The 26894-nt window shown below is 46.1% G+C and overlaps 1 protein-coding gene across 1 annotated transcript; it reads left to right on the top strand.

The window, feature by feature from the left end:
- Positions 1–543: 543 nt before the first annotated feature.
- VMA22 (vacuolar ATPase assembly factor VMA22) lies at positions 544–26618 on the top strand. The gene is made up of 5 exons (XM_068099672.2): positions 544–943; positions 8880–8983; positions 14284–14387; positions 17080–17274; positions 26324–26618. The coding sequence occupies exons 1-5, from the start codon at positions 665–667 to the stop codon at positions 26461–26463; spliced, it is 822 nt and encodes a 273-aa protein (XP_067955773.2). The 5' UTR covers positions 544–664; the 3' UTR covers positions 26464–26618.
- Positions 26619–26894: the final 276 nt, after the last annotated feature.

The following is a 26894-nucleotide window of genomic DNA, read 5'->3' as shown; positions in this document are numbered from 1 at the left end:
ACACTCCTCGTTGAGATTACTGCTTTATCCTTTTTGGAAATGCCCTCTCGGAGCCTCGAATTAATGATTTAAACAGCACATCTGCAATATCTGGACGAATTCAACCTCTTGGTCGTTCTAAATTAACATGTCAAGGTCGAGGTGACGGGGAACTATAACTCCGTGCCAACTGCCAAGAGGACGAAAATGAAGATGAAGATTGTGTCACGTGACTATAGTTCATCCTCCCCACAGCACCCGAAAAGCCTAAAGCGTTACGTATTTTGCCTAAGTCCCAAATTCCGATTAATTCGATGTTATATTGTTTATATTGATTGAAAAAAGGATAAACATAAATATATTTATATTCCATTATACATTTCAAAATCTCTATTCATTAATGTTTATATAGTAGATTCAAGGTTTGGCGGTGTATAAGAAAACCAATCATTCTTTTCAGCAATTTACTGTGCTATGTATTATAAACGTAATCTGATTTGTAATTTACTGACATAGTCCATATTCCATTTAAAATCATAAATATGTGTAATATTAATTAGCATTAAGGATATATTTACGGAAGGACCCGAGTGACGTAAAGTCGTTCAATACAATAATATTCCATTCGAGAAGGACTGTCTCTGTCTGGCTCACTGGTTGGCTATCTGTTTCTGGCTCCTTTATTATGGCCGACTTGGAACCGAGTTTCCTCTCACGGAAGGAAGACCCCAGTTCCGAAGACTTCGATGACACCATGGGTATGAAAGAACTGATTTCCAAAAAACTCGGAGATATTGATTCCTTGTTTCGGGAGGAGACTGATTCCAAGACCCCGGAAAATATTTGCGCCGATTTGTCTCGAGACGAACTGTACCGCAGGCTGGACCTCCTCGCATGGCACATGTTACATATGCTCGAGAACATGGCTGCCAAACGGCGGGAGATGGACACTGGCGTACAACAGGTACTCCCAGCACCATGTCATCATTGCCAACTGAACAGCACCATATAGTATATACGATATAGTCACTGCCAACACCACCATAATCACTGCCAACAGCACCACAGCCTGCAGTCGTGGCCAAAAATATTGGCACCCTTGCACTTTTTTCAAATAACTCACAATTTTCTCGAAAAATAAGTTAAAATTGACAAAAGTATTTGGTCTCCACAAATCTTTATTTCACTGTTAGTATTACAGAACCTTTGTTTTTGATTCAGAAATTAATATATCCTTTTGAATCAGAAAATAAAAAGAAATGGCATTGACAAAATTATTGACACCGTAAACTTAATATTTGGTAGCACAGACTTTGGACAAAATAACTGCAGTCAAGCGCTTCCTATAGCCATGAATGAGCTTCCTACACCTCACTACCGGCAGTTTGGCCCGCTCTTCTTGTGCAAACTGCTCCAGTTCTCCCAGATTTGAAGGGTGCCTTCTCCCAACTGCTGTTTTTAGATCTCCCCACAGGTGTTCAATGGGATTTTGATCTGGACTCATTGCTGGCCACTTCAGAACAGTCCAGCGTTTTGTCTTGAACCATTGCTGGGTGCTTTTTGAAGTGTGTTTGGGGTCATTGTCCTGCTGCAAGACCCATGACCTTCGACAGAGACCCAACTTTCTGACACTGGGTTCAACATTGTGCTCCAAAATGCCTTGGTAATCTCCTGATTTCATGATGCCATGCACACATTCAAGGTACCCAGTGCCATAGGCAGTACGGCAACCCCAAAACATCACTGAACCTCCTCAATCTTTGACTGTCGGGAAGGTGTTCTTTTCTTTGAAGGCTTCATTTTTTTTTTCCTGTAAACATAGAGATGATGTGCTTTACCCAAAAGCTCTAATTTGGTCTCATCTGTCCACAGGACATTCTCCCAGAAGGATTTTGGCTTGTTCAGGTGTGTTTTGGAAAACTCCAGTTGGGCTTTCTTATGTCTCTTTCTCAGCATTAGGGTCTTTTTTTTCTTTTTTTTTGTATACAGAATCGATGCTCGTGAAAGAGCTAACATTTATCACAAAAACAAATCAAAGCGACAAACAAACAAAGTATATAAAAAGGGGAGTGGTAGACAAGATGGGGAGAGAAGGGGAAGCACATAAACACAACATTTGAGAGCAGGGACATCGGGAATGTGTGGGAGGGAGAGGGATTGGGTGAAGGCGGCATGGGAAGGGGGGTGGGGGGGGGGGGAGAAGTATAAACACAAGTACACAAGTATAAACAAGTCTTCCTGGGTCTCCTACCATACTCGTATAACCCTCTTTCATTGAGTTGCCGATGGATGGTGCGAGTTGAAACTGTCGTACCTTGTTTCTGAAGGTCAGATTGAATATGTTTGGCAGTTGATCGAGGTGCTTTCTCCACCATTTGAACAATCCTTCGCTGCAATCTTCGATCAAGTTTTCTCTTGCGGCCACGTCCAGGGAGATCGGCTACAGTGCCATGGGCCTAAAACGTCCTGATAACATTACATATGGTGGATACAGGAACATCAAGGTCTCTGGAGATGGACTTGTAGCCTTGAGATTGTCCATGCTTGGCTAGAATCTTGTGTCTGACCTCCTCAGTCAATTCTCTGGTTTTCTTTATTTTCCTCCATGCTCATTGCAGAACACACAGTGACACAAAACAGCAGAATGACTCCTTTTCTCAATTCAAACTGGTTGAATGAGTGATTTTTATATTGCACGCACCTGCAACTCACCACAGGTGAGTTCAATTCCAAAGTAAAGGAGAATCACCTGCTTGAAATCTAATTATTTCTTACAACTTCTAAAAGGTAACAATAATATTGTCTGGGATATTTTAGGATTTCTGTGTGGAATAATCTAAGATTTAGTATTTTTTTTTAAGCTTTTTTGTTTTGTTCCACTGCAAACCAAAGAAATATAAATGTGGATACAAAAGATTTTTTAATTTCAACAATTTTCTGGAAGAAATGGCGCATTATTTGAAAAAAGTGCAAGGGTTCCAATATTTTTGGCCACGATTGTATATAGTCACTCCCAACAGCACCATAGTCACTGCTAACAGCACCATAATCACTGCAAGTAGCACCACATAGTCACTCCCAACAGCACCATAGTCACTGCTAACAGCACCATAATCACTGCTAGCAGCACCACATAGTCACTCCCAACAGCACCATAGTCACTGCTAACAGCACCATAATCACTGCTAGCAGCACCACATAGTCACTCCCAACAGCACCATAGTCACTGTTAACAGCACCATAATCACTGCTAGCAGCACCACATAGTCACTCCCAACAGCACCATAGTCACTGCTAACAGCACCATAATCACTGCTAGCAGCACCACATAGTCACTCCCAACAGCACCATAGTCACTGTTAACAGCACCATAATCACTGCTAGCAGCACCACATAGTCACTCCCAACAGCACCATAGTCACTGCTAACAGCACCATAATCACTGCTAGCAGCACCACATAGTCACTCCCAACAGCACCATAGTCACTGCCAACAGTACCATAGTCACTGCCAACAGCACCATAGTCACTGCCAACAGCACCACATAGTCACTCCCAACAGCACCATAGTCACTGCCAACAGCACCAGAGTCACTGCCAACAACACCAGTCACTGCCAACAGCACCATAGTCACTGCCAACAGCACCATAGTCACTGCCAGCAGCACCATAGTCACTGCCAACAGCACCATAGTCACTGCCAGCAGCAGCATAGTCACTACCAGCAGCACCATAGTCACTGCCAACAGCACCATAGTCACTGCCAGCAGCACCATAGTCACTGCCAACAGCACCATAGTCACTGCCAACAGCACCATAGTCACTGCCAACAGCAGCATCGTCACTGCCAGCAGCACCATAGTCACTGCCAGCAGCAGCATAGTCACTACCAGCAGCACCATAGTCACTACCAGCAGCACCATAGTCACTGCCAGCAGCACCATAGTCACTGCCAACAGCACCATAGTCACTGCCAACAGCACCATAGTCACTGCCAGCAGCAGCATAGTCACTGCCAGCAGCACCATAGTCACTGCCAGCAGCAGCATAGTCACTACCAGCAGCACCATAGTCACTGCCAACAGCACCATAGTCACTGCCAGCAGCACCATAGTCACTGCCAGCAGCACCATAGTCACTGCCAACAGCACCATAGTCACTGCCAGCAGCAGCATAGTCACTGCCAGCAGCACTGTAGTCACTGCCAACAGCACCATAGTTACTGCCAACAGCACCGTAGTCACTGCCAGCAGCACCATAGTCACTGCGAACAGCACCATAATCACTGCCGACAGCACCATATGGTCACTGCCAACAGCACCATATAGTCACTACCAACACCACCATAGTCACTGCCAACAGCACCATAGTCACTGCCAACAGCACCATAGTCACTACCAACAGCACCATAGTCACTGCCAACAGCACCATAGTCACTGCCAGCAGCAGCATAGTCACTACCAGCAGCACTGTAGTCACTGCCAACAGCACCATAGTCACTGCCAACAGCACCATAGTCACTGCCAACAGCACCACATAGTCACTGCCAACAGCACCACATAGTCACTGCGAACAGCACCACATAGTCACTGCCAACAGCACAACATAGTCACTGCCAACAGCACCATAGTCACTGCCAACAGCACCACATAGTCACTGCCAGCAGCACCACATAGTCACTGCCAACAGCACCATAGTCACTGCCAACAGCACCATAGTCACTGCCAACAGCACCACATAGTCACTGCCAACAGCACCACATAGTCACTGCCAACAGCACCATAGTCACTGCCAGCAGCAGCATAGTCACTGCCAATAGCACCATAATCACTGCCAACAGCACCATAGTCACTGCCAACAGCACCACATAGTCACTGCCAACAGCACCATAGTCACTGCCAGCAGCAGCATGGTCACTGCCAATAGCACCATAATCACTGCCAACAGCACCATAGTCACTGCCAGCAGCAGCATAGTCACTGCCAACAGCACCATAATCACTGCCAACAGCACCATAGTCACTGCCAACAGCACCATAATCACTGCCAGCAGCAGCATGGTCACTGCCAATAGCACCATAGTCACTGCCAACAGCACCATAGTCACTGCCAGCAGCAGCATAGTCACTGCCAATAGCACCATAATCACTGCCAGCAGAAGCATAGTCACTGCCAATAGCACCATAATCACTGCCAACAGCACCATAGTCACTGCCAACAGCACCATAGTCACTGCCAGCAGCAGCATAGTCAATGCCAATAGCACCATAATCACTGCCAACAGCACCATAGTCACTGCCAACAGCACCATAGTCACTGCCAGCAGCAGCATAGTCACTGCCAATAGCACCATAATCACTGCCAACAGCACCATAGTCACTGCCAACAGCACCAGAGTCACTGCCAACAGCACCATAGTCACTGCCAGCAGCAGCATGGTCACTGCCAATAGCACCATAATCACTGCCAACAGCACCACATAGTCACTGCCAACAGCACCACATAGTCACTGCCAACAGCACCATAGTCACTGCCAGCAGCACCATAGTCACTGCCAACAGCACCATAGTCACTGCTAACAGCACCATAATCACTGCTAGCAGCACCACATAGTCACTCCCAACAGCACCATAGTCACTGTTAACAGCACCATAATCACTGCTAGCAGCACCACATAGTCACTCCCAACAGCACCATAGTCACTGCTAACAGCACCATAATCACTGCTAGCAGCACCACATAGTCACTCCCAACAGCACCATAGTCACTGCCAACAGTACCATAGTCACTGCCAACAGCACCATAGTCACTGCCAACAGCACCACATAGTCACTCCCAACAGCACCATAGTCACTGCCAACAGCACCAGAGTCACTGCCAACAACACCAGTCACTGCCAACAGCACCATAGTCACTGCCAACAGCACCATAGTCACTGCCAGCAGCACCATAGTCACTGCCAACAGCACCATAGTCACTGCCAGCAGCAGCATAGTCACTACCAGCAGCACCATAGTCACTGCCAACAGCACCATAGTCACTGCCAGCAGCACCATAGTCACTGCCAACAGCACCATAGTCACTGCCAACAGCACCATAGTCACTGCCAACAGCAGCATCGTCACTGCCAGCAGCACCATAGTCACTGCCAGCAGCAGCATAGTCACTACCAGCAGCACCATAGTCACTACCAGCAGCACCATAGTCACTGCCAGCAGCACCATAGTCACTGCCAACAGCACCATAGTCACTGCCAACAGCACCATAGTCACTGCCAGCAGCAGCATAGTCACTGCCAGCAGCACCATAGTCACTGCCAGCAGCAGCATAGTCACTACCAGCAGCACCATAGTCACTGCCAACAGCACCATAGTCACTGCCAGCAGCACCATAGTCACTGCCAGCAGCACCATAGTCACTGCCAACAGCACCATAGTCACTGCCAGCAGCAGCATAGTCACTGCCAGCAGCACTGTAGTCACTGCCAACAGCACCATAGTTACTGCCAACAGCACCGTAGTCACTGCCAGCAGCACCATAGTCACTGCGAACAGCACCATAATCACTGCCGACAGCACCATATGGTCACTGCCAACAGCACCATATAGTCACTACCAACACCACCATAGTCACTGCCAACAGCACCATAGTCACTGCCAACAGCACCATAGTCACTACCAACAGCACCATAGTCACTGCCAACAGCACCATAGTCACTGCCAGCAGCAGCATAGTCACTACCAGCAGCACTGTAGTCACTGCCAACAGCACCATAGTCACTGCCAACAGCACCATAGTCACTGCCAACAGCACCACATAGTCACTGCCAACAGCACCACATAGTCACTGCGAACAGCACCACATAGTCACTGCCAACAGCACAACATAGTCACTGCCAACAGCACCATAGTCACTGCCAACAGCACCACATAGTCACTGCCAGCAGCACCACATAGTCACTGCCAACAGCACCATAGTCACTGCCAACAGCACCATAGTCACTGCCAACAGCACCACATAGTCACTGCCAACAGCACCACATAGTCACTGCCAACAGCACCATAGTCACTGCCAGCAGCAGCATAGTCACTGCCAATAGCACCATAATCACTGCCAACAGCACCATAGTCACTGCCAACAGCACCACATAGTCACTGCCAACAGCACCATAGTCACTGCCAGCAGCAGCATGGTCACTGCCAATAGCACCATAATCACTGCCAACAGCACCATAGTCACTGCCAGCAGCAGCATAGTCACTGCCAACAGCACCATAATCACTGCCAACAGCACCATAGTCACTGCCAACAGCACCATAATCACTGCCAGCAGCAGCATGGTCACTGCCAATAGCACCATAATCACTGCCAGCAGAAGCATAGTCACTGCCAATAGCACCATAATCACTGCCAACAGCACCATAGTCACTGCCAACAGCACCATAGTCACTGCCAGCAGCAGCATAGTCAATGCCAATAGCACCATAATCACTGCCAACAGCACCATAGTCACTGCCAACAGCACCATAGTCACTGCCAGCAGCAGCATAGTCACTGCCAATAGCACCATAATCACTGCCAACAGCACCATAGTCACTGCCAACAGCACCATAGTCACTGCCAACAGCACCATAGTCACTGCCAGCAGCAGCATGGTCACTGCCAATAGCACCATAATCACTGCCAACAGCACCACATAGTCACTGCCAACAGCACCACATAGTCACTGCCAACAGCACCATAGTCACTGCCAACAGCACCATAGTCACTGCCAGCAGCAGCATAGTCACTACCAGCAGCAGCGTAGTCACTGCCAACAGCACCACATAGTCACTGCCAACAGCACCATAGTCACTGCCAACAGCACCACATAGTCACTGCCAACAGCACCACATAGTCACTGCCAACAGCACCACATAGTCACTGCCAGCAGCAGCATGGTCACTGCCAATAGCACCATAATCACTGCCAGCAGCAGCATAGGCACTGCCAGCAGCACCATAGTCACTGCCAGCAGCAGCATAGTCACTGCCAGCAGCACCATAGTCACTGCCAGCAGCACCATAGTCACTGCCAGCAGCACCATAGTCACTGCTAGTAGTTCCATAAACCTTCGCCGTGACTCCATCAGTCATGTCCCTGACATGCAGCAGCACCATGACGTGCTCTTTTGGCCACATAGGAGCTGCCGTAATTGTACAACAGGTGCACCCAGCACTATGGTGACCACGAGCCACGTGTGATGCTTTGAAGCTGTTGAGGTGAATAATTTAAGTTGGTCGGGTCTGCAGTCATTCTTGTTGTGTGTCGTCACACCCTGTAAACTGTTCTCTTTCAAAGTCGAATCAAAATTGTTTATTCGAAGGGAACTTTTCGAACCCGTTAGCTTGTACAATGGTACATGCAAATACGAACAGTGGTTCAACGTCCTCGCTGTTCATGTGTAAAATCGCACATCGGTCTGACTGGATGGTGTGGAGGTAGCACCCTGGTCTCTGAGCTGTCTAGGCCCGATTCAATTCCCGACCCGACTATAAACCGTCTTTTTGCCTGTGCTTCTCATGTATGTGTTCCGTGAGTGCGCAGTTCCTTCGATTGGCTTTAAGCAGGGTGTCCTGTCTGCTAACATTACTTAGCGAACGTTTTTAAAGATTCTACGGCGTCTTCTTCAAAAAGTAGGCGAGTTATCGCCAACACCTGAGATGTGATCATGGATCGGCCAAAATGAGAAATTACCTTTTGAACTTTCTGAATTGCTCGTGTGTGTGTGTGTGTGTGTGTGTGTGTGTGTGTGTGTGTGTGTGTGTGTGTGTGTGTGTGTGTGTGTGTGTGTGTGTGTGTGTGTGTGTGTGTGTGTGTGTGTGTGTGTGTGTGTGTGTAACTTGTTTATTTGTTTTTTTCAGGGTTGGCTTGGCCTCTCCCAAGCTCGGTACTCTATGGGCAACAAAAACGTCTCTCCACTGCAGTACCCTCACAAGATGGCGCCACTTGTCCATGTCTGCTGCAGGTATTACACAAATGGATGTTCAGACTTGTGATTGGTCCAAGTGTGATCCTCATCACCTGACTGCTGGTTTGCATCATTGCTGAGAGTGTGGCTGTGCTACTGATGCAGTGCTCCCTACAAGGTTAGAACGGGGATTTTGTCATTTGTTCAGGGTGCCTGCGATAGTTAACACATTCTTCACGAAAAACCGTCGGATCTTTGACGTCCATTAACTAATCTTAGTCGACGGGTCCTCCAGCTTAATGTCCAAAAGAGAGATGGTACACACATTGATCCCTCGCCCTGCATGCGAAATACCAGGACAGAAGTTTGTACCAGGACATATCAGGACATATCAGGACATATCCAGGACATATCAGGACATATCAGGACATATCCAGGACATATCAGGACATATCATATCAGGACATATCCAGGACATATCAGGACATATCATATCAGGATATGTCCAGGACATATCAGAATATCAGGACAGAAGTTTGTAGCTGAGTCGAGATTTGAACCCAGACTCGACAGCTCAGAGGCAGGTGTGCATCCATCTAGGCCATATGAAGTGTGATCATTGATGAGGACAAAAATATATATTTGCTGCTGTCCGTGTTACACCGACGGGGGTTGATGCAATGTCCTCGCTCCATCAATCCTCATTTCTGCACAGAATCCTTGGAGTACACGTAATCAAACAACAAGGTCGAGGAATGTTAAAATCCTGCACGCTCAAAGATGATCGCACCAAGTTTCCATTTCCGGGCATACACCTGCCAAGGACATTGACTTCCAAAATTGCATTCTCCGCCGAAAACAAAGTATGAACATTGAACAATACAAAATGAAGCCTTTTCCTCCAATGGGAGACTTTGTTTTTTTGTACCGAGGAGAAATTCGGGGGGAAACAATGTAACCCAAGTTTGCTCGACTCCCCCATCTTGAATCGCTAGTTGAGTAAAGGTAGTGCGGAGTGCTTCTTCTTCATCATCATGGGCTTGAACTCACGTGAATAGACCTCTTAATACCATTGAAGAGTATCGAAGTACTTACTCTTCATGGATCCAACTAACAATTATTTTATGCAGTAATTACCGTCATCATACTAAAATACGCAATTTAGTGTCTGTCTGTCTGATCCCGATACATTCGGTTTCTGCTTATCCAATATCAACCAAAATTGACGGGAGGACTAAGAGTCACATGGTGGAGGTTGCAGCGCCTTCATTTGCCCCGAGCCTCCAAAGGGGTTCTCCTCCTTGGGAAAAATCCGTGTTAAGATCCTTCGACAAACACACTAAACAGATCACCAACACAGCCTTCTTTCACCTGAAAAACATCGCCCGTCTCCGTCCATCCCTCTCCTCCACAGCTGCAGAAACCCTCATCCACGCCTTCATCACTTCCCGTCTGGACTACTGCAACAGCCTCCTCTATGGTTCACCCTCAACAATCACTAATAAACTCCAATACATTCAGAACTCCGCTGCCCGTCTACTCACCCACTCCCGGCCCGGGACCACATCACCCCCGTCCTTCACAAGCTCCACTGGCTCCCCATCTCCCAGAGAATCCAGTACAAAATCCTCCTTCTGACCTACAAAGCCCTTCATAACCTGGCCCCATCCTACCTGACTGACCTCCTCCCCAGACACACTCCCACACGCACCCTCTGCTCTGCTGCTGCTAACCTCCTGTCCCCCCCCATCCGGACCAAACTCAGATCCTGGGGGGACAGGGCCTTCTCCATCGCTGCTCCCACACTCTGGAACTCACTACCGCAAACCATCAGAGACTCCTCCTCACTCACTACATTCAAATCATCACTCAAGACCCACCTGTTCAACACCGCATTCAGCCCCTGATCGTCTCTTCTCCTTCTCCTTCCTTTCTGTTTGGTTTTTAAATTATGTATTTTTGTCTCTTTTGTCTTTGTTTTATGTACCATGTTAAAGCGTCTTTGGGTTTCTTGAAAAGCGCTAGACAAAATAAATGTATTATTATTATTATTATTATTATTATTATTATTATTATTATTATATTCGTGTAAAAATAGCTTAACACGGCATTTTTCCAAGGCCGCTTCTAATAAAAAAAGTAATAACAGCACTAATGATAATTGTATAATATTAATGTTATTACAAAATAATATTAATACCAATAATATCCCCCTTCCCCAAGGGATTTTCCTCATTGGACAAATGCTTATCGTGACGTTTCGTGGGGCAAGCCTACCAGAAGTAAAACATTTTTTTATAAATCACAAACACACACCTATGATTACCTTTTCAAGCAGTCACTACTGCTGTTTAACACTAAACTGAAATGGAGGAAACTCGGGGTGCATTCAGTTACCAAGCAGCTATCTAGCGCTTGCCAAGCCAGCCGTTCCTTATCATTGGTTTTGAATGTAGTGCTTGCTTGAGTTCAAAGGTCAGAGTTCAAAGGTCAGGGGTCGCGTTATGAACAAATTCTGTTACCGCACTAACTTGTGAACTAGTGATAGGATTTTGACCAATCTTGGTACAAGTATATATTATGATGAAAAGATGAACTGATTAGATTCTGGCATCAAAGGTCAGAGGTCATGTCAGGTAAAAATCATATACTTGAGAACAGTTGAAGAGATTTAAATCAACCTGGTACAAGTTTGTATAAAAAAAAAAAAAAAAACACCTTTAGAGGCCATTTTTCCCCGCAAAGCGGGGGTTGGCCTTTTTCGGGAACCATGGTTGTTGTTGTTTTTTGGTCCCCTTTTTGAAGCAATGTTTTACGGCTGGATGCCCTTCCTGACGCCAACCCTTTTTGCCGCCTTTAACGACAAACAGGGAATTACCAGGGAACTGGTACTCAATTAGCCGACCTCGGAAGGATGACAGGCTGAGTCAACCCCCCTGGCGTTAATTCAGCGATCGACCGGGATTCGAACCCAGGATCCTAGGATCCTAAGCCGGCACCCTAGCCGCTAGCCCAACACCAGGGTTTCGGGTGACACCGTCACAATTTCGGTCTTCGAGGCCGGCCGATAGGCACAGTGTGACCGGAAGGGACGAGGTTCTCCTGACCACGTGGCCCTTGACTTGGTTTGTCCGCACAATGTGGGCGCTTTCAGGATGAACTTTAGCCGGGGAGCGTTTGGGCGCCCCGGTCTGATACTGCCGCCCACGCGCAGAACAACTTGTGAGTGCACGTGGGTCCCGGCGGTCCCACTGGCCTAGCGCTACCATGTTTAGACAGCGAACTCCGTCCCCGGGCACCACGTCTGACTCTCTTATTCAGGGAGCATGGCGACGTGGGCACGGTAGGACACCCGCGGAGGCCCGGCGGACCAGGGACGCGCGAGCCTACGTGTTAGCGTGCTACGGCGGAATCAACGGCTTCGGCCACGGCCGAGTCGATACTCGGCCCGGTCGCCCGGAAATGAACTGGTTCGACGCCCGCGCTAGAGAGGTCGCGGCGACTGAGATGTATTAACAAATTAGTTAATTAATTTGAGACGTCCGATTTCTAGTGTTTGGAAATTTGGAAGAGCTTGACCCTAGCCTTTCCCTTGCGAGGGCAAGGAGGAACTTAACACTTGACACTTAAGCTTAGTTTGAAGTACACCCTGCCAGCGCTCCCGGTGGGACGGCAGGGCAACCAGAAGGGACGAGGTTCTCCTGACCACGTGGCCCTCGATCTGGGAAGCGAGAGGCGTTCCATTAGTGGACGCGCCCCTCACGCCCGACTTTTGGGCGGCCCCGGCAGGCCGTTTGTTTTGACGTTCCGTGACAGGCCCCGCACCCCCACCTCCGGGCCGACCGGGCGACCGGAATGAATCCCGGTGTCCCGATCCGAACCTTCAGAGTGGGCCGGCTGGGGAGTGCCAAGCACCCCGTACCTGCACTTTCCGTCCCTGCGGTCCCAAATACCGGAACCACCCGAATACCACTTTATTCGACAAAATGAGGTGCGGCCTACAGCCTTAGAAAACCAACCCTAAATAAGTCAATACCTCCAACGAGAGGGTGGTGGGAGGGTGATGGCAGGGTGATGGGAGGGTGATGGGAGGGTGATGGCAGGGTGATGGGAGGGTGATGGCAGGGTGATGGCAGGGTGATGGGGGAGGGTGATGGGGCAGGGTGATGGGAGGGTGATGGGAGGGTGATGGGAGGTTCAAATAAAGTTTGTATAATGATGTAATATGTGGGTGAAGGCATATCGGTCCATAACATTGAATCGCGATGTCAAAGAGTGCCGTTCGAGTTGCTATGTGACGTAGTCAGGACCCATGCTGGCAAAAAATAACAAAATTAGCTTGTAGTACTCGACTTTCCACCTCAATCATTTTTAGAGCACTTTTTTGGCCTGAGCTGCTTGCCTATCTGGATTGCCAGTTCTAACCAGACTCAGTCGTGTAATGGTTAGAGCGTCCGCGCCGAGTCTGGGAGGTCGGCAGTGCAAACCGTTCAAACCGAGTCATACCAAATAATATTCTTTTTTTTTTTTTTGTATACAAGATCGAGGCTCGTGTAAGAGCTAAAATAATTTATAATTATAATAAAATGAAACTAAAATGTAAAATAAATAAATAATTAAAATGTAAAATAATTAAAAATAAAATGTAAAATAATTTTAAGAGCTACCAAATAATAAAATAAATGGTACTTGCTGCTTCCTTGCTGCTTCCTTGTTTGCCGCTCTGAACTTAGAAGGATAGACCACGGACAAACAACCATAGTTTGGCATCCATGGGGAGTAGGAAATTATTCCTGAGGAAATTCCCCGCCCAGCCATTGTTGTGATGTCATTGGTACCCAGAGTATCCCGCAAAGTGACGTCACTTCCCCCCAAGCTCAGTGGCTGTGTTAAGTGTTTGTCTCATCAGTATGTTCATTGCAGTACAAGCACATTACCACAACAGACATATAAATGTGGTAGATTTGACCCTTTGCTTTCTCTCTGGCTATCTTAGAACTCGTCAGAGCGCTCATTTGTCGAGGCCATCGCATGATGTTTCCACCCCCGATTGTCTGCCGTTCTCACAAATCCTTTTTCAAATAAAGGAAGGTCGTTTGCAGAAGCGAAAAGCTTTTTGAAATCAATGGTGAGAAAAGCTTGCCCGACTAGACTAATGCAAGCATTGATGGAGGAACGTTTTATTATGATTTATTATTAACATTATGCTTGCTTGAGTCCCGGCACTGAATTCCTGATCATCGATCCTGGGATGCTGAAATGATCATCTGTGTGCTTGAGCACATTACTGAGTGGTGGTTTGGGAATTGAGTAGACGTCCGACAGGGTGCGTGCATGATGTATCGTTTGTTTTGCAGCAAGATGCCTGCAGGCCTAGCCAGCCTCGAGCTACTGGAGGCTGGATCACGAATGAATCGAATGCACCAAGACCCTGTAGAAACCTCGACAGCTGAAGGGCAAGGTGAGGCTGCCAGCCAATTTTCACCCTGACCTTAATGCCGACATAACCAAAATTTCACGCAAAATCCTACACTTTTTTTTTTCTTTTTTCTTTTTAAATACCAACTTCTGTCCTGGAAGTCCTTGGTCCCCTTGTGTTTTATACCTCTCCCCCCCCACCCCCCTTCCCACGCCTCCTTCCCCCAAGCCCTCTCCCTCCCACACTTCTCCCTGCTCTCAAATGTTGTGTTTGTGTGCTTCCCCTTCTCTCCCCATCTTGTCTTCCGCTCCCTCTTTTTATATATTTTGTTTGTCTGGTTGATTTGTTTGTGAAATAAATGTTAGCTCTTTCACGAGCCTCGATTCAGTATACAAAAAAAAACAAAAAAAAAACGAATGGCCTTATACCACCACTTATTCTTCCACAATTCCTGGTCATCGCGTGATTCGCCATGACACCTTTTGTGCATAGGGCCCTGAATCTCAAGGTGAAGAGAAAGAGTGAGATGTTATTATCCCTATACTTTTTGGGAAAAAAAACAAGGGGATGTTGTAATCAGCTGTCTGTCTGTCCTTCCATCACGCTATCTGATCCTAAACGATTGGGCAGTAATTCACCAAACTTGGTAGTTATGATCACAACATCTTTGGGCCTGCCTCCTGGGGCGGGGTCAAAAGGTCAAACACCGAAAAATGCAATTGCGGTCACATTTTCAAACATTTTGTAATGAAACTTTGCATATGCAATCAACATTGGGACACACGTTAAATATGTAACGATTTTTTTGGATTTGACCCCCGGTTCATGCCCCATTGGATGGGTGGGGACTTAGGGTCAAAATGGGAAAATATTTTAACTCCAAGTTATTCCTGGGGGAACTTTTTGCTTTAGTTTGGGAAACGTGGGGATTTGCGAAGGCTTGCCATTGACTTGGCTCGAGTTTACTTATTCCAGATATGGGTTTAAAACCCATGTCGGGATAGTTGACAGATAGGCGTCTCGGACAAGTGTGTGAACGTGCATACATACTGAACCATTACGATCCAGAGAATCGGAAAATCAGTTCATAAGTTATAGCTCGCTCGACGTATTACTTTAAAACTGTGAAACTACTTTGAGGTTTCTTTTCAGATAAATTAAAGTATCAAGTGTTTGTAGAATTGGTACCATTTATATGAGATCCTTCAAATATTAATTTGCTATGTTAGGAATTGCTGTTGTTACTCCCGCCCGGGAGTAATGCATTCGTGTGTGTGTGTGTGTGTGTGTGTGTGTGTGTGTGTGTGTGTGTGTGTGTGTGTGTGTGTGTGTGTGTGTGTGTGTGTGTGTGTGTGTGTGTGTGTGTGTGTGTGTGTGTGTACAAGATATCTGGAAAAGTTCTGAACGGATTTGGATGAAAGTTGGTGGGATGATTGCCCTTGGGATAAGGAAGAATTGATTAGTTTTTGGTGAAGCTCAGGATATTATTCCGGATCCAGGAATTTTTTGAAGGATTGTTTACCATTGGAAGATGGGGCTCATTTTTTTTAACATTGTCTTCTATGTATTCTATATTTAACATTGTGATATGAAAATAGTTTTCATATTTGTTGTAAATGTAGTTTAAACTCGTGGTTATGCGTTAGAGCGGTGTATTTGTTTAGCAGCATCGTCTTCAATGTTCTTTTTTTAAATTTTAAGAAAGACATATTCTGTCATTTTAAAACCACCAAAGTGTGTATTCGGTTTCCCCGTTTCATAAAATGTATCGTTTGATACGTATAATGCTTTAAAACTGTTATTTTTTTTTTTTTTCCCCCTCAGAAGAGATATCAACATTTACCTCAGCGAATGTTAATCGCGGTGTCAGTATTTGATGAACTTATAAAGACTTAGGTGACTTATAAGTGTGACCAGCATGTGCACGGGATTCTTCCCAGAAGAATGAGTGGTCGCATTAGCTTGTACGACTTAAAATGAGCGAGTTTTGTTTTGACGTTTGGGCCAGTTTTACATGTTGTATCCCTAAGGAATGAAACGAACGTTTTCCTGGCTTACAATTTTATTTGAAGTCACACATGCCTCAAAATACACTCACTTATATAGAATTGAACGCTGAACCCGAAAATGTAAGTGAAATTGCCTTGTTTCATTTTAACATTATCTTCTATATATTCTAAATATATATGTGTGCAGTGTGAGTGTCTGTCTTGCGTTGTCTTGTCTTGTGCTGTCACTGAACTACTCCCTCACACTTTTGTGGAATCGTACTATTCCAACTTGACCCACGGCGGGAGTATGCGCTCTACTGAGTGGCGTTCTAGTTGATATCATGGAATTGCTATTCAATGGTTGATAGTTATTGCTCTGAGTAACTGCTTTTTATTAAAGAAAGATCTGCATGTGAGTTGCGGGGGGGGGGGGGGGGGGCTACATGCTTGTACCTTTCACATACTTGTCCTCAGTCCTCACTCCTTGTAATCTCTACCATTTCACTCTTCTGTTGTCATGCTGGCTCCTTTATCAATCCTTCTTCATGCTCCCCTTTTCGTAAAAAGTTTTCACACTATTACTGTAACCTTTGCACAAAAATAACAATGTGCTGAACATCGCATTTATATTGGTCTAGTACATGTGGTTGGTTAGTCGTCCCCTTCTCGGCTGCTATGCGACAGAAATCTGTAGTGTACTCTCCTTCCCCACCCTCCCCCACCCCCCTTTTTTTGTCAAACAGGAGTGAGAAGAAGAAAGAATCAAACAGAAATGGACACTGTCGGTTCAGGAGATCGAGAGCATACCTCGAGCTTGGAGAGCCGGGACAAAACCTCCGACGAAGCCCAGGATAAGGTGCTACCTCAGGACCCTTTGAAATGGTTTGGGGTGTTGGTTCCGCAGAGCTTGAGGCAAGCACAGCAATCTTTCAAACAAGGTAAGCCGTTTAACTCTTCGCGCCATTGCTGCAGACCACGGTGTAATTGAAGGACAATTTAAAAGTACCGTTTTTAATCCTTTTTTAATTTTATACTTCTTCTTCTTCAACGTTTCTATGCAGCACAAGGCTGTGGGATCGGGTTATTACCTGAGGGTGTGGTAGTGCCACTTATGCAGTGCCTTCTGCTGGTTTGGGGAGGAATTTGTAAAATTGTTCATGCTGCCGGCGATAGCTCGCCGACTCTTCACTAAGGACGCCATGGAATCTTTAACGTCCACCGACAAATGTCAGCAGACGAGACGCCCGTTTAACATCCCTCGGAGGGATGGCACACGCATTGATGAATCACCTTACCTGTGAAACACCAGGATGGCAGCTTCTAGCTGGGCCCGGATGCAAACACAGGCTAGACGGCTCAGAGGTGAGTGTGTGTACCTCTAGGACATCCTGTGAGCCCGATTTAAATTATACTACAACAGGGTTTGAGAACTTTCCTAAAATGGAGTTGTCTCTAAGACTGAAATATAGCAACAAATCTACTGGTTTAAAAAATTGTCTCAAGATAAATGCACGTATCTGGTTAAAATGGGATATCGTTTTTCAGGAATCCTTGTTGTTTCAATTGTTATTATAATATAAATCCACATTAGATGGTGAATGAGAAAGAAAGAGAGGGTCAGACGTCAGACGGCCCCAACGCCCCACTCCCACTCACCCCTGGAGAGGCTTTTCCATGGCCGTAGACAGGACCTTGACCACGAGTACAAAACAGCTTGTACATGGGAACAGTATGGCGTTACTGTGGCATTCTGCATATTGAAATAATGTTGGAAGCTCATTGTGTTTTGACATTAACATTCTGCGCTTGTGGTTGAATGACATCTTTCAAACACACACATATACACACATATACACACACACACGTACACACACGTACACACACACACACACACACACACGTACACACACACACACACACACGTACACATACACACACACACACATGTACACACACACACACACACGTAAACATACACACACACATGTACATATACACACACACATACACATACACACACACACACACACACAAACACACACACACACAAACACGTACACACACACACACACACACACACACACACACACACACACACACACACACACACACACATACACACACCCACACACATATACCCAACAACACACACACACACACACACACACACACACACACACACACACACATACACACACACACATACGTACACATACGTTCACACACACACACACACGTACACACATGTACACACACACACATACCCAACAACACACACACACACACACACATACATATACATGTAAAGTATCCACGGGTGGAAAACCAAAAGCAAACAAACAATGCAGAAACGGGGAATGTTAAACCACGGAACCAATAAATTCTACATATCTGTGCCACCTTCAGTCAAATGTCAGACATGGACAGCAGGTTCATGAATGACTTGGACAAAAAACGTACCCAGTCTGAATGTTGCTTTTCCAGTCAATGGCGAAACTGCAAATGGGAAATTCGTGAATGGCACGGTTAGAAAGTAGAAACCCTCACGTCATTTCCTCATTCATTTAAACTCAATATCTCTATTTTCATTCCAAACAGCATCATTCCAATCATACATTAATACTGTTACGTTTGTAGAGGGTAGGCAGTGATTCCCTTAGTCCAGGTAGAATTGCATAGGTAATGTGCTCCGACTGTCATGAAGAAGAAACCCACGCAATAAGTAGGAAATTTGTGTAGACCGTATTTCGTGGAAGAGCATATCTTCATCCCCATGAGCGGGGTGGGGTTTGTTAATTACCTAGGGATTGTAGGTAAATTAATCCCCGGTATGTAATGGCCTCTGTTATTTTTCCTCTGTTCCTTATGACACACACAGCACACACAAATAGTAAGAAATCGCCCATTTATGACACTAAATAAAAAGCAACCGGAAACAGGACATTGAGCACTACCGCGGATAACATCGACTTGGTGAGCACACAGGCACGAAAGGTTCATGAGGCCACACTCCGAAGAGCAGTGATTGGTCCGGGATTTGATTGGCGCAAGGACTGGTAAGGTGGGACTCACTGATAGGAGCGGACACGGAGACGTCGTGGGATGACGTCAGAGCCTCGAGTACGAAACAATTAGAACGGCGGACATTTTGGTTCTTGGGTTCTGGATCTGGTGGTGAACGGTTGTGTCCCGACATCACTCTTCTTCTTTCATTCTCGAGTCCTGGCTTTTGACAACGAACGGTCGAGGCTCTGGACTTCCTCGCATCGTCTGGCTGTGGTGTTGGAGTTGGAGAACAAGATCGTGAGGATAAGCGCAGCTGGGAGAGCGAGCTGCGCGCCAAGGCCTACTGTGCGCCAAGGCCTACTGTGCGCCAACGAGCGCATTTTCGCGCACAAGGACGTAGAGGCCTCAGACGATCTTTGACCATTCCTGACGGGATTCAAGAGCAACTCGGAGCTAAGTCCCCACAATAAATAGCACACCTTTATTTTCGTTCTTTTATATTTCCCTTTGTCTGTAATTGAGTCGGTGTGGGGACGTCCCGTTTAGGAATCATAGTTTTTATTTGGCTGTGTTTTGTTTTGTTACCGGTATTTTCTTTATTAAAGCCGCTATTTTTTATACAGTTTAATTCCGTGTCGTTTGAGTTAATTCTTGCAGGTTTGAAGACTGCCGGTGGGATCTGTGAAGGTAAGCTCGTTATCCTCCTCTCCCTCGCGTGCAACGAATACCGTCATTTTGGATTGAACGCATGGGAGTAAAACTTGTTTGGTCATCCGTGTCACCCTACGGTGTTCACTACAGGGTAGTCACACGACAATACTATAACAAAATACTGTGTTAAATCACAAATAGAGTTATTATCAAACCAGCTCATTGTCGTCATGTCACTTCCAGATCGGCAGCAGGTTTGTATCGAGCCAATTTCAAAATCATAATTTTATTGAGAAATTTATGAAACCTCCGACCTACCGACGACACCCGCTGGGACCCCAAAACGTTCCACAGAAGTTTTGCAGGGGCTAGCCCCAAAACTGATAAACATATGCTCTCTCTCTAACTCTGCCGTGGCCCTGACTTCGTGAAAACGGGGGTACACCATCCTGGATGTGGGCATCTCTGGGTCACTCCTGGAAGATCGATCAGCTGTCTCCATGCCGCGGGGCTTCTTCGAGTGAAATGTCTGGGGCTAGACAACAACATTAACAACCACTGTGGTATCTTTCTGCCTCTACCATTGCTTTACTGGAATATACCTACTCTGCACCATACACATTTGTTCCTTGAAGGTTGCCCATTTATCCGATGCATATTTCCCACTCATAACCCTACTTTTACCCAAAATACTGGCTGCTGACGTAGTGCACATGTTCATATTTCTGTTGCTTCAAGCAGGCTGGAGTGCCGAGAGGTACGTACACTCACCTTTGAGATGTATAGCATGGGTATATATTTATATATGTATATATTTATATCTAGGCCCAGCTATAAACTGTCATCATGGTGTTGTTTGACAGGCAAGGAGGTTCATCAATGTCTGCATAGTCCCTCAGATAGACGTAAAACTAGGTGTCCCATCCGCTAACGTTGGTCGGTGGAAGTTAATGATGCCACGGTGCCGTTCGCGAAGAGCAGGTGAGTTATTACTCAGTATTCCTGCCTGGACTGCAAGTGGAGAAGTGGTCTGGTCTTCTTGGATGTTCACTCCAGGTTACACTTCTTGTATTTCAGAGTGTGGTTGTGTTTGGGCAGCAGCTTCTGCAATACAAACAGTGACCGGGTGGTTCGCATGTTTGGTGTGAACGGCCTTCTTCATAATATGCAAAGGGAAGCAATACAATGAGTACATCGCTGTCATGTACTTTTGCCCATAAATCGAAATACGAGTGAAATGAGCAACCTCACAGTGACTAATCTGAATGTCTGTGTAAAGCAAGGCTATCGATTGGCAAATGCGTGATTGGCAAATGCGTGTAAAACGTGTGACGCATTTTATTTTGTAAAAACAGAAGCATCGTTTTCTCGTAAAAGGCAAACATATGCAATACATGTGAAATGATTATACAGAGATAAAACGTTACCAGCTCGTCCAACACTGTTCATGGTTCACTTTATTTCTTCCTTTGTTACCTCCGCCGCCAATCGCCAATGTTACCGATCGTCATGAAACTGTATTTTTTTTTTTTTTTTTTTTTTTCTTTACAAGATCGAGGCTCGTGTAAGAGATAGCACACGAAATACACATGAGCAAATAAAACACAAAAAAACATAATAGAGGGAGGGGGAGACAAGATGGAGAGAGAGAGAGGGAAGCACACAAGCACAACAGTAGAGAACAGGCACATCGGGAGATCTGTGGGAGGGAGAGGGGGGGAAGGGAAGGGGTACATGGTATAAAACAAATTGACGCTACCAGGAATTTCAGGAATGAAGTCGGAGATTGAAAGAGGTGGATTTGGGGTGTATTAACGGGGGTAGAAAAGATCAAGGTTTTGGATGGGAGATGGTGGTGAACAGCTGTTTTAAAGACCTGGAGGGAGGAGTGGGATTGAAGAGAGTGAGGGAGTTTGTTCCAGAGGTGGGAGAAAAGGGGAATAAAAGAGTGAAGGTGAGCAGAGAATCTTGATTTTAGCAATTTAACCATATGAGGGTTGCAGGCAGATCTTGTGCGACCTGCAGGAATATTTGGGGGACAGAGCACAGAGAGAGCTGGGGGAGCAAGGCCGGAGAGGAGTCGGTCGAAGACAGAAAGTCAACCTGCCTGCGGTGAGTGGTGAAAGACCCACAGAATCAGCTTCATCGTGGGAGATTCCAATGATTCTGAAAGCTTTGGTTTCAACACCGTGAAGCCGAGCTAGGTGTGAAGCAGGAGCACCGGCCCAGAGGGGAGAGCAGTACTCCATCAAGCTGCTGATGAAAGCTTTGTATGTGGTGAGGAGCTCAGGTGTGCCAAGGAAGGACTTCGCACGACGGAGGATGCCCAGTCGGCGACTGGCTTTGGAGGCCAGCTTGGAAATGTGGTTTTCCCAAGAAAGATCATGGCAGATAGTGAGACCCAAAAGCTTGAGTGACAGAACTTCTTGGAGAGGATTGTTCAGAAAGTGGATGGGAGGATTGTCCAGTCGGTCTTTTCGGAGAGACAACGTAAGAGTGTGAGATTTGTCAGGATTGAAAGACATGTTCCACTTGTTTGACCAGTTTGTGATTTTGTCCAGGTCTGCAGAGAGTGAGGAGACTGCAGACTGCCGATCTGAGGGATGAGGAATGGAGCGGCAGAGAGTGGAGTCATCAGCAAAGAGATAGAGAGGATTTTCCAGAGAGTCGGAGAGATCATTGATGAAGACCAGAAAAAGCACAGGGCCCAGAACATGTCCAACAGCACCCAGGGTATCGCTGATTTGGGAAACCAACTATTTAAGGGCAAAAGGCCAAAGGTCAACTCAATGTAAAAAGGTCAAAGGTCAACTCAAGGTCAAACTTCCTATATCATCAATTTTCATCTGAAAAATCATCAATTTTAATCCGATCGACCCGAGCTTTGTCAAGATCGTCAGATTTATTCTCAATAAAATGGACAATTTGATGTATCCATGACAACTTATTTTGGGGGGAAGGGTTGATTTTGCAAGTTTCGTGCTCTGCATGATGTCTTCTTGTTTGTTTGTTTGTCTGGGAGCTGGATATCTCAAAAGGTTGTGGACAGATTTGGCCGAAACCTGGTGGACATGTTGGGTGTGTGACAAGGACGAATTGATTCGATTTTGGTGAAGATCTGAATCCAGATATGATAATTACCCTCGCCTGAGGAGAGGGTATTGCATTTGAGTCCGTTTGTTTGTCTGTCTGTTTGCTTGTCCGCACCAAACAAATATGATTTTCTCTGCAACCGTTGGTCTGATTGACAGGAAATTTTCACCATAGGTGCAACTCCATCTGCACAATTTTTGTTAATGATAATTATGACGTCATCGGTCACGTGGTATGGTCGCCATCTTGGAAAAACCGAAAAAAATTGCACCTCCACATCTCCGAAAGCGCTGCACAGAAAAAATTGAGACATGGCTCATTGTAAAGAACTCTCCATGGGGAACAACATGTTAATGATGTCATATGTGCCTCCATTATGACGTCGTAATTCGACAAGTACAAAACTTCATCCGATCAAGGTGAAATTTCTTGAGCATCATCACGGGATAAATTGGTGGAGAAAAAATAATAATGATGACGTCATCGGTGACGTGGTTCGGCCGCCATATTTGTTTTAACACAAAAGCCTTCAAAACCACTGAAAACACGTCCTGGCAAGGGTCTGCAATCTCTGATTGCTCTTTCTAGTTTTTATGTGATTCTTCACCATTGAGTGATCGGACTAAAACCAATATATAGCACGATATCTCAAAAACGTTATGGACGGATTTGGACGAAACTTGGTGGACCGGTTGGGTGTGTGACAAGGACGAATCAATTCCATTTTGGTTAATATTTGGATCCAGATGCGGTCCCAATAATTTTTTAAGTGATTCCTCACCATTGAGCGATTGGGTTAAAACATATTTCATGACGTCTCAAAAAGTCATGGATGGATTTGGATGAAAATTGGTGGACAAGGAGAGTTTGTGTGTGACGAGGAGGATTTGTGTGTGACGACGAGGATTTGTGTGTGACGATGAGGATTGATCCCTGGTGTTGGGCTAGCGGCTAGGGTGCCGGCTTAGGATCCTGGGTTCGAATCCCGGTCGATCGCTGAATTAACGCCAGGGGGGTTGACTCAGCCTGTCATCGGACCTTCCGAGGTCGGCTAATTGAGTACCAGTTCACTGGTAATTCCCTGTTTGTCGTTAAAGGCGGCAAAAAGGGTTGGTGTCAGGAAGGGCATCCGGCCGTAAAACATTGCTTCAAAAAGGGGACCAAAAAACAACAACAACCACGGTTCCCGAAAAAGGCCAACCCCTGCTTGCGGGGAAAAATGGCCTCTAAAGGTGGTTTTTTTTTTTTGATGAGGATTTGTGTGTGACGATGAGGATTTGTGTGTGACGATGAGGATTTGTGTGTGACGAGGAGGATTTGTGTGTGACGAGGAGGATTTGTGTGTGATGAGGATTTGTGTGTGACGAGAAGGATTTGTGTGTGACAAGGAGGATTTGTGTGTGACAAGGATGATTTGTGTGTGACGAGGAGGATTTATGTGTGACGAGGAGGATTTGTGTGTGACGAGGAGGATTTGTGTGTGACGAGGAGGATTTGTGTGTGACGAGGATTTGTGTGTGACGAGGATTTGTGTGTGACGAGGAGGATTTGTGTGTGACGAGGATTTGTGTGTGACGAGGATTTGTGTGTGACGAGGAGGATTTGTGTGTGACGAGGGGGATTTGTGTGTGACGAGGAGGATTTGTGTGTGACGAGGAGGATTTGTGTGTGACGAGGATTTCTGTGTGACGAGGAGGATTTGTGTGTGACGAGGAGGATTTGTGTGTGACGAGGAGGATTTGTGTGTGACGAGGAGGATTTGTGTGTGACGAGGAGGATTTGTGTGTGACGAGGAGGATTTGTGTGTGACGAGGAGGATTTGTGTGTGACGAGGAGGATTTGTGTGTGACGAGGAGGATTTGTGTGTGACGAGGAGGATTTGTTTGTGACGAGGAGGATTTGTGTGTGACAAGGAGGATTTGTGTGTGACGATGAGGATTTGTGTGTGACGAGGAGGATTTGTGTGTGACGAGGAGGATTTGTGTGTGACAATGAGGATTTGTGTGTGACAAGGAGGATTTGTGTGTGACGACAAGGAGGATTTGTTTGTGGCAAGGAGGATTTGTGTCTGACGAGGAGGATTTGTGTGTGGCGAGGAGGATTTGTGTGTGGCGAGGAGGATTTGTGTGTGACGAGGAGGATTTGTGTGTGACGAGGAAGATTTGTGTGTGACGAGGAGGATTTGTGTGTGACGAGGAGGATTTGTGTGTGACGAGGAGGATTTGTGTGTGACGAGGAGGATTTGTGTGTGACGAGGAAGATTTGTGTGTGACGAGGAGGATTTGTGTGTGACGAGGAGGATTTGTGTGTGACGATGAGGATTTGTGTGTGACGAGGAGGATTTGTGTGTGACGAGGAGGATTTGTGTGTGACGAGGAGGATTTGTGTGTGACGAGGAGGATTTGTGTGTGATGAGGAGGATTTGTGTGTGACGAGGAGGATTTGTGTGTGACGAGGAGGATTTGTGTGTGACGAGGAGGATTTGTGTGTGACGAGGAGGATTTGTGTTTGACGAGGAGGATTTGTGTTTGACGAGGAGGATTTGTGTGTGACGAGGAGGATTTTTGTGTGACGAGGAGGATTTGTGTGTGACGAGGAGGATTTGTGTGTGACGAGGAGGATTTGTGTGACGAGGAGGATTTGTGTGTGACGAGGAGGATTTGTGTGTGACGAGGAGGATTTGTGTGTGACGAGGAGGATTTGTGTTTGACGAGGAGGATTTGTGTGTGACGAGGAAGATTTGTGTGTGACGAGGAGGATTTGTGTGTGACGAGGAGGATTTGTGTGTGACGAGGATTTGTGTGTGACGATGAGGATTTGTGTGTGACGAGGAGGATTTGTGTGTGACGAGGAGGATTTGTGTGTGACGAGGAGGATTTGTGTGTGACGAGGAGGATTTGTGTGTGATGAGGAGGATTTGTGTGTGACGAGGAGGATTTGTGTGTGACGAGGAGGATTTGATTGGATTATGGTGAAGATCCGCATCCAGATACAGCCTATCAATGGGATACAAAACGTAAACTGTTCATCCTGGTGGAGGTATGCTCTCTACCTACCAAATGTCATTCTAGTTTTCTGAAGGTTTCATTGTGAGACATTATACAGCTGTAGGATCTCAATTTAATCCTGTATTTCTAACTCGTCCTGCTGTTTCAACCCAGAATTGTTTCACAGACAAAGTAATTTACAGTTTAACTTAATTGCACTTTCTTTCCCTGCCTTTACTGTTTCTTGCAGCAATTCCCATATCAGTGGAACTGGCCAGTCTGCAGGTCCAACTGCACGATGCGCAGGAACTCTACAGCCACTTGCTCAAGAAGAAGCAGCAACTGCTCTTATCCAAGACCCGAGGCTGTGACGTGCACTCTTCCGATTAGCATGGCCACCGTGAGATGCATACACACTGTTTGGAAACTTGCTTGTTACAGAAGTAATTGTGTTCATCGATTCCGAAGATGCATACATTATGATGTTACCAAATATTGAATGTTGGTGTAATGAAGATTGTGCCACGATGTGGCGTGCAGCTTTATCTCCGCATGGCTGACTTTTCTTTGGGTTTGGTTCTACACGAGCAAGTTCTGAAGTACTTGCTGGTGGAGACGAGGCATCGGGGTGTGGGAGGTGGGCGGTGTTTGGGGTTTCTTCAAGTACTTGTTTTACAGTGTTTGTCCATCATCGTCATATTTTTTATTAATTCTCCCACCCTCCTGTTCATATAATGGTCTTCATTACGCTTAATCTAATCTTCTTAATTGCACTTGATGTGGTGCTACTGTAGAATTATCCAGGGGGGCCTCTCGCTTCA

Source organism: Myxine glutinosa, chromosome 4, assembly GCF_964187855.1.
Source record: "Myxine glutinosa chromosome 4, kmMyxGlut1.1, whole genome shotgun sequence".
NCBI lineage: Eukaryota > Metazoa > Chordata > Myxini > Myxiniformes > Myxinidae > Myxine > Myxine glutinosa.
The sequence above is the reverse complement of the archived record's forward strand: the minus strand, read 5'-3'. Positions and strand labels throughout refer to the sequence as shown.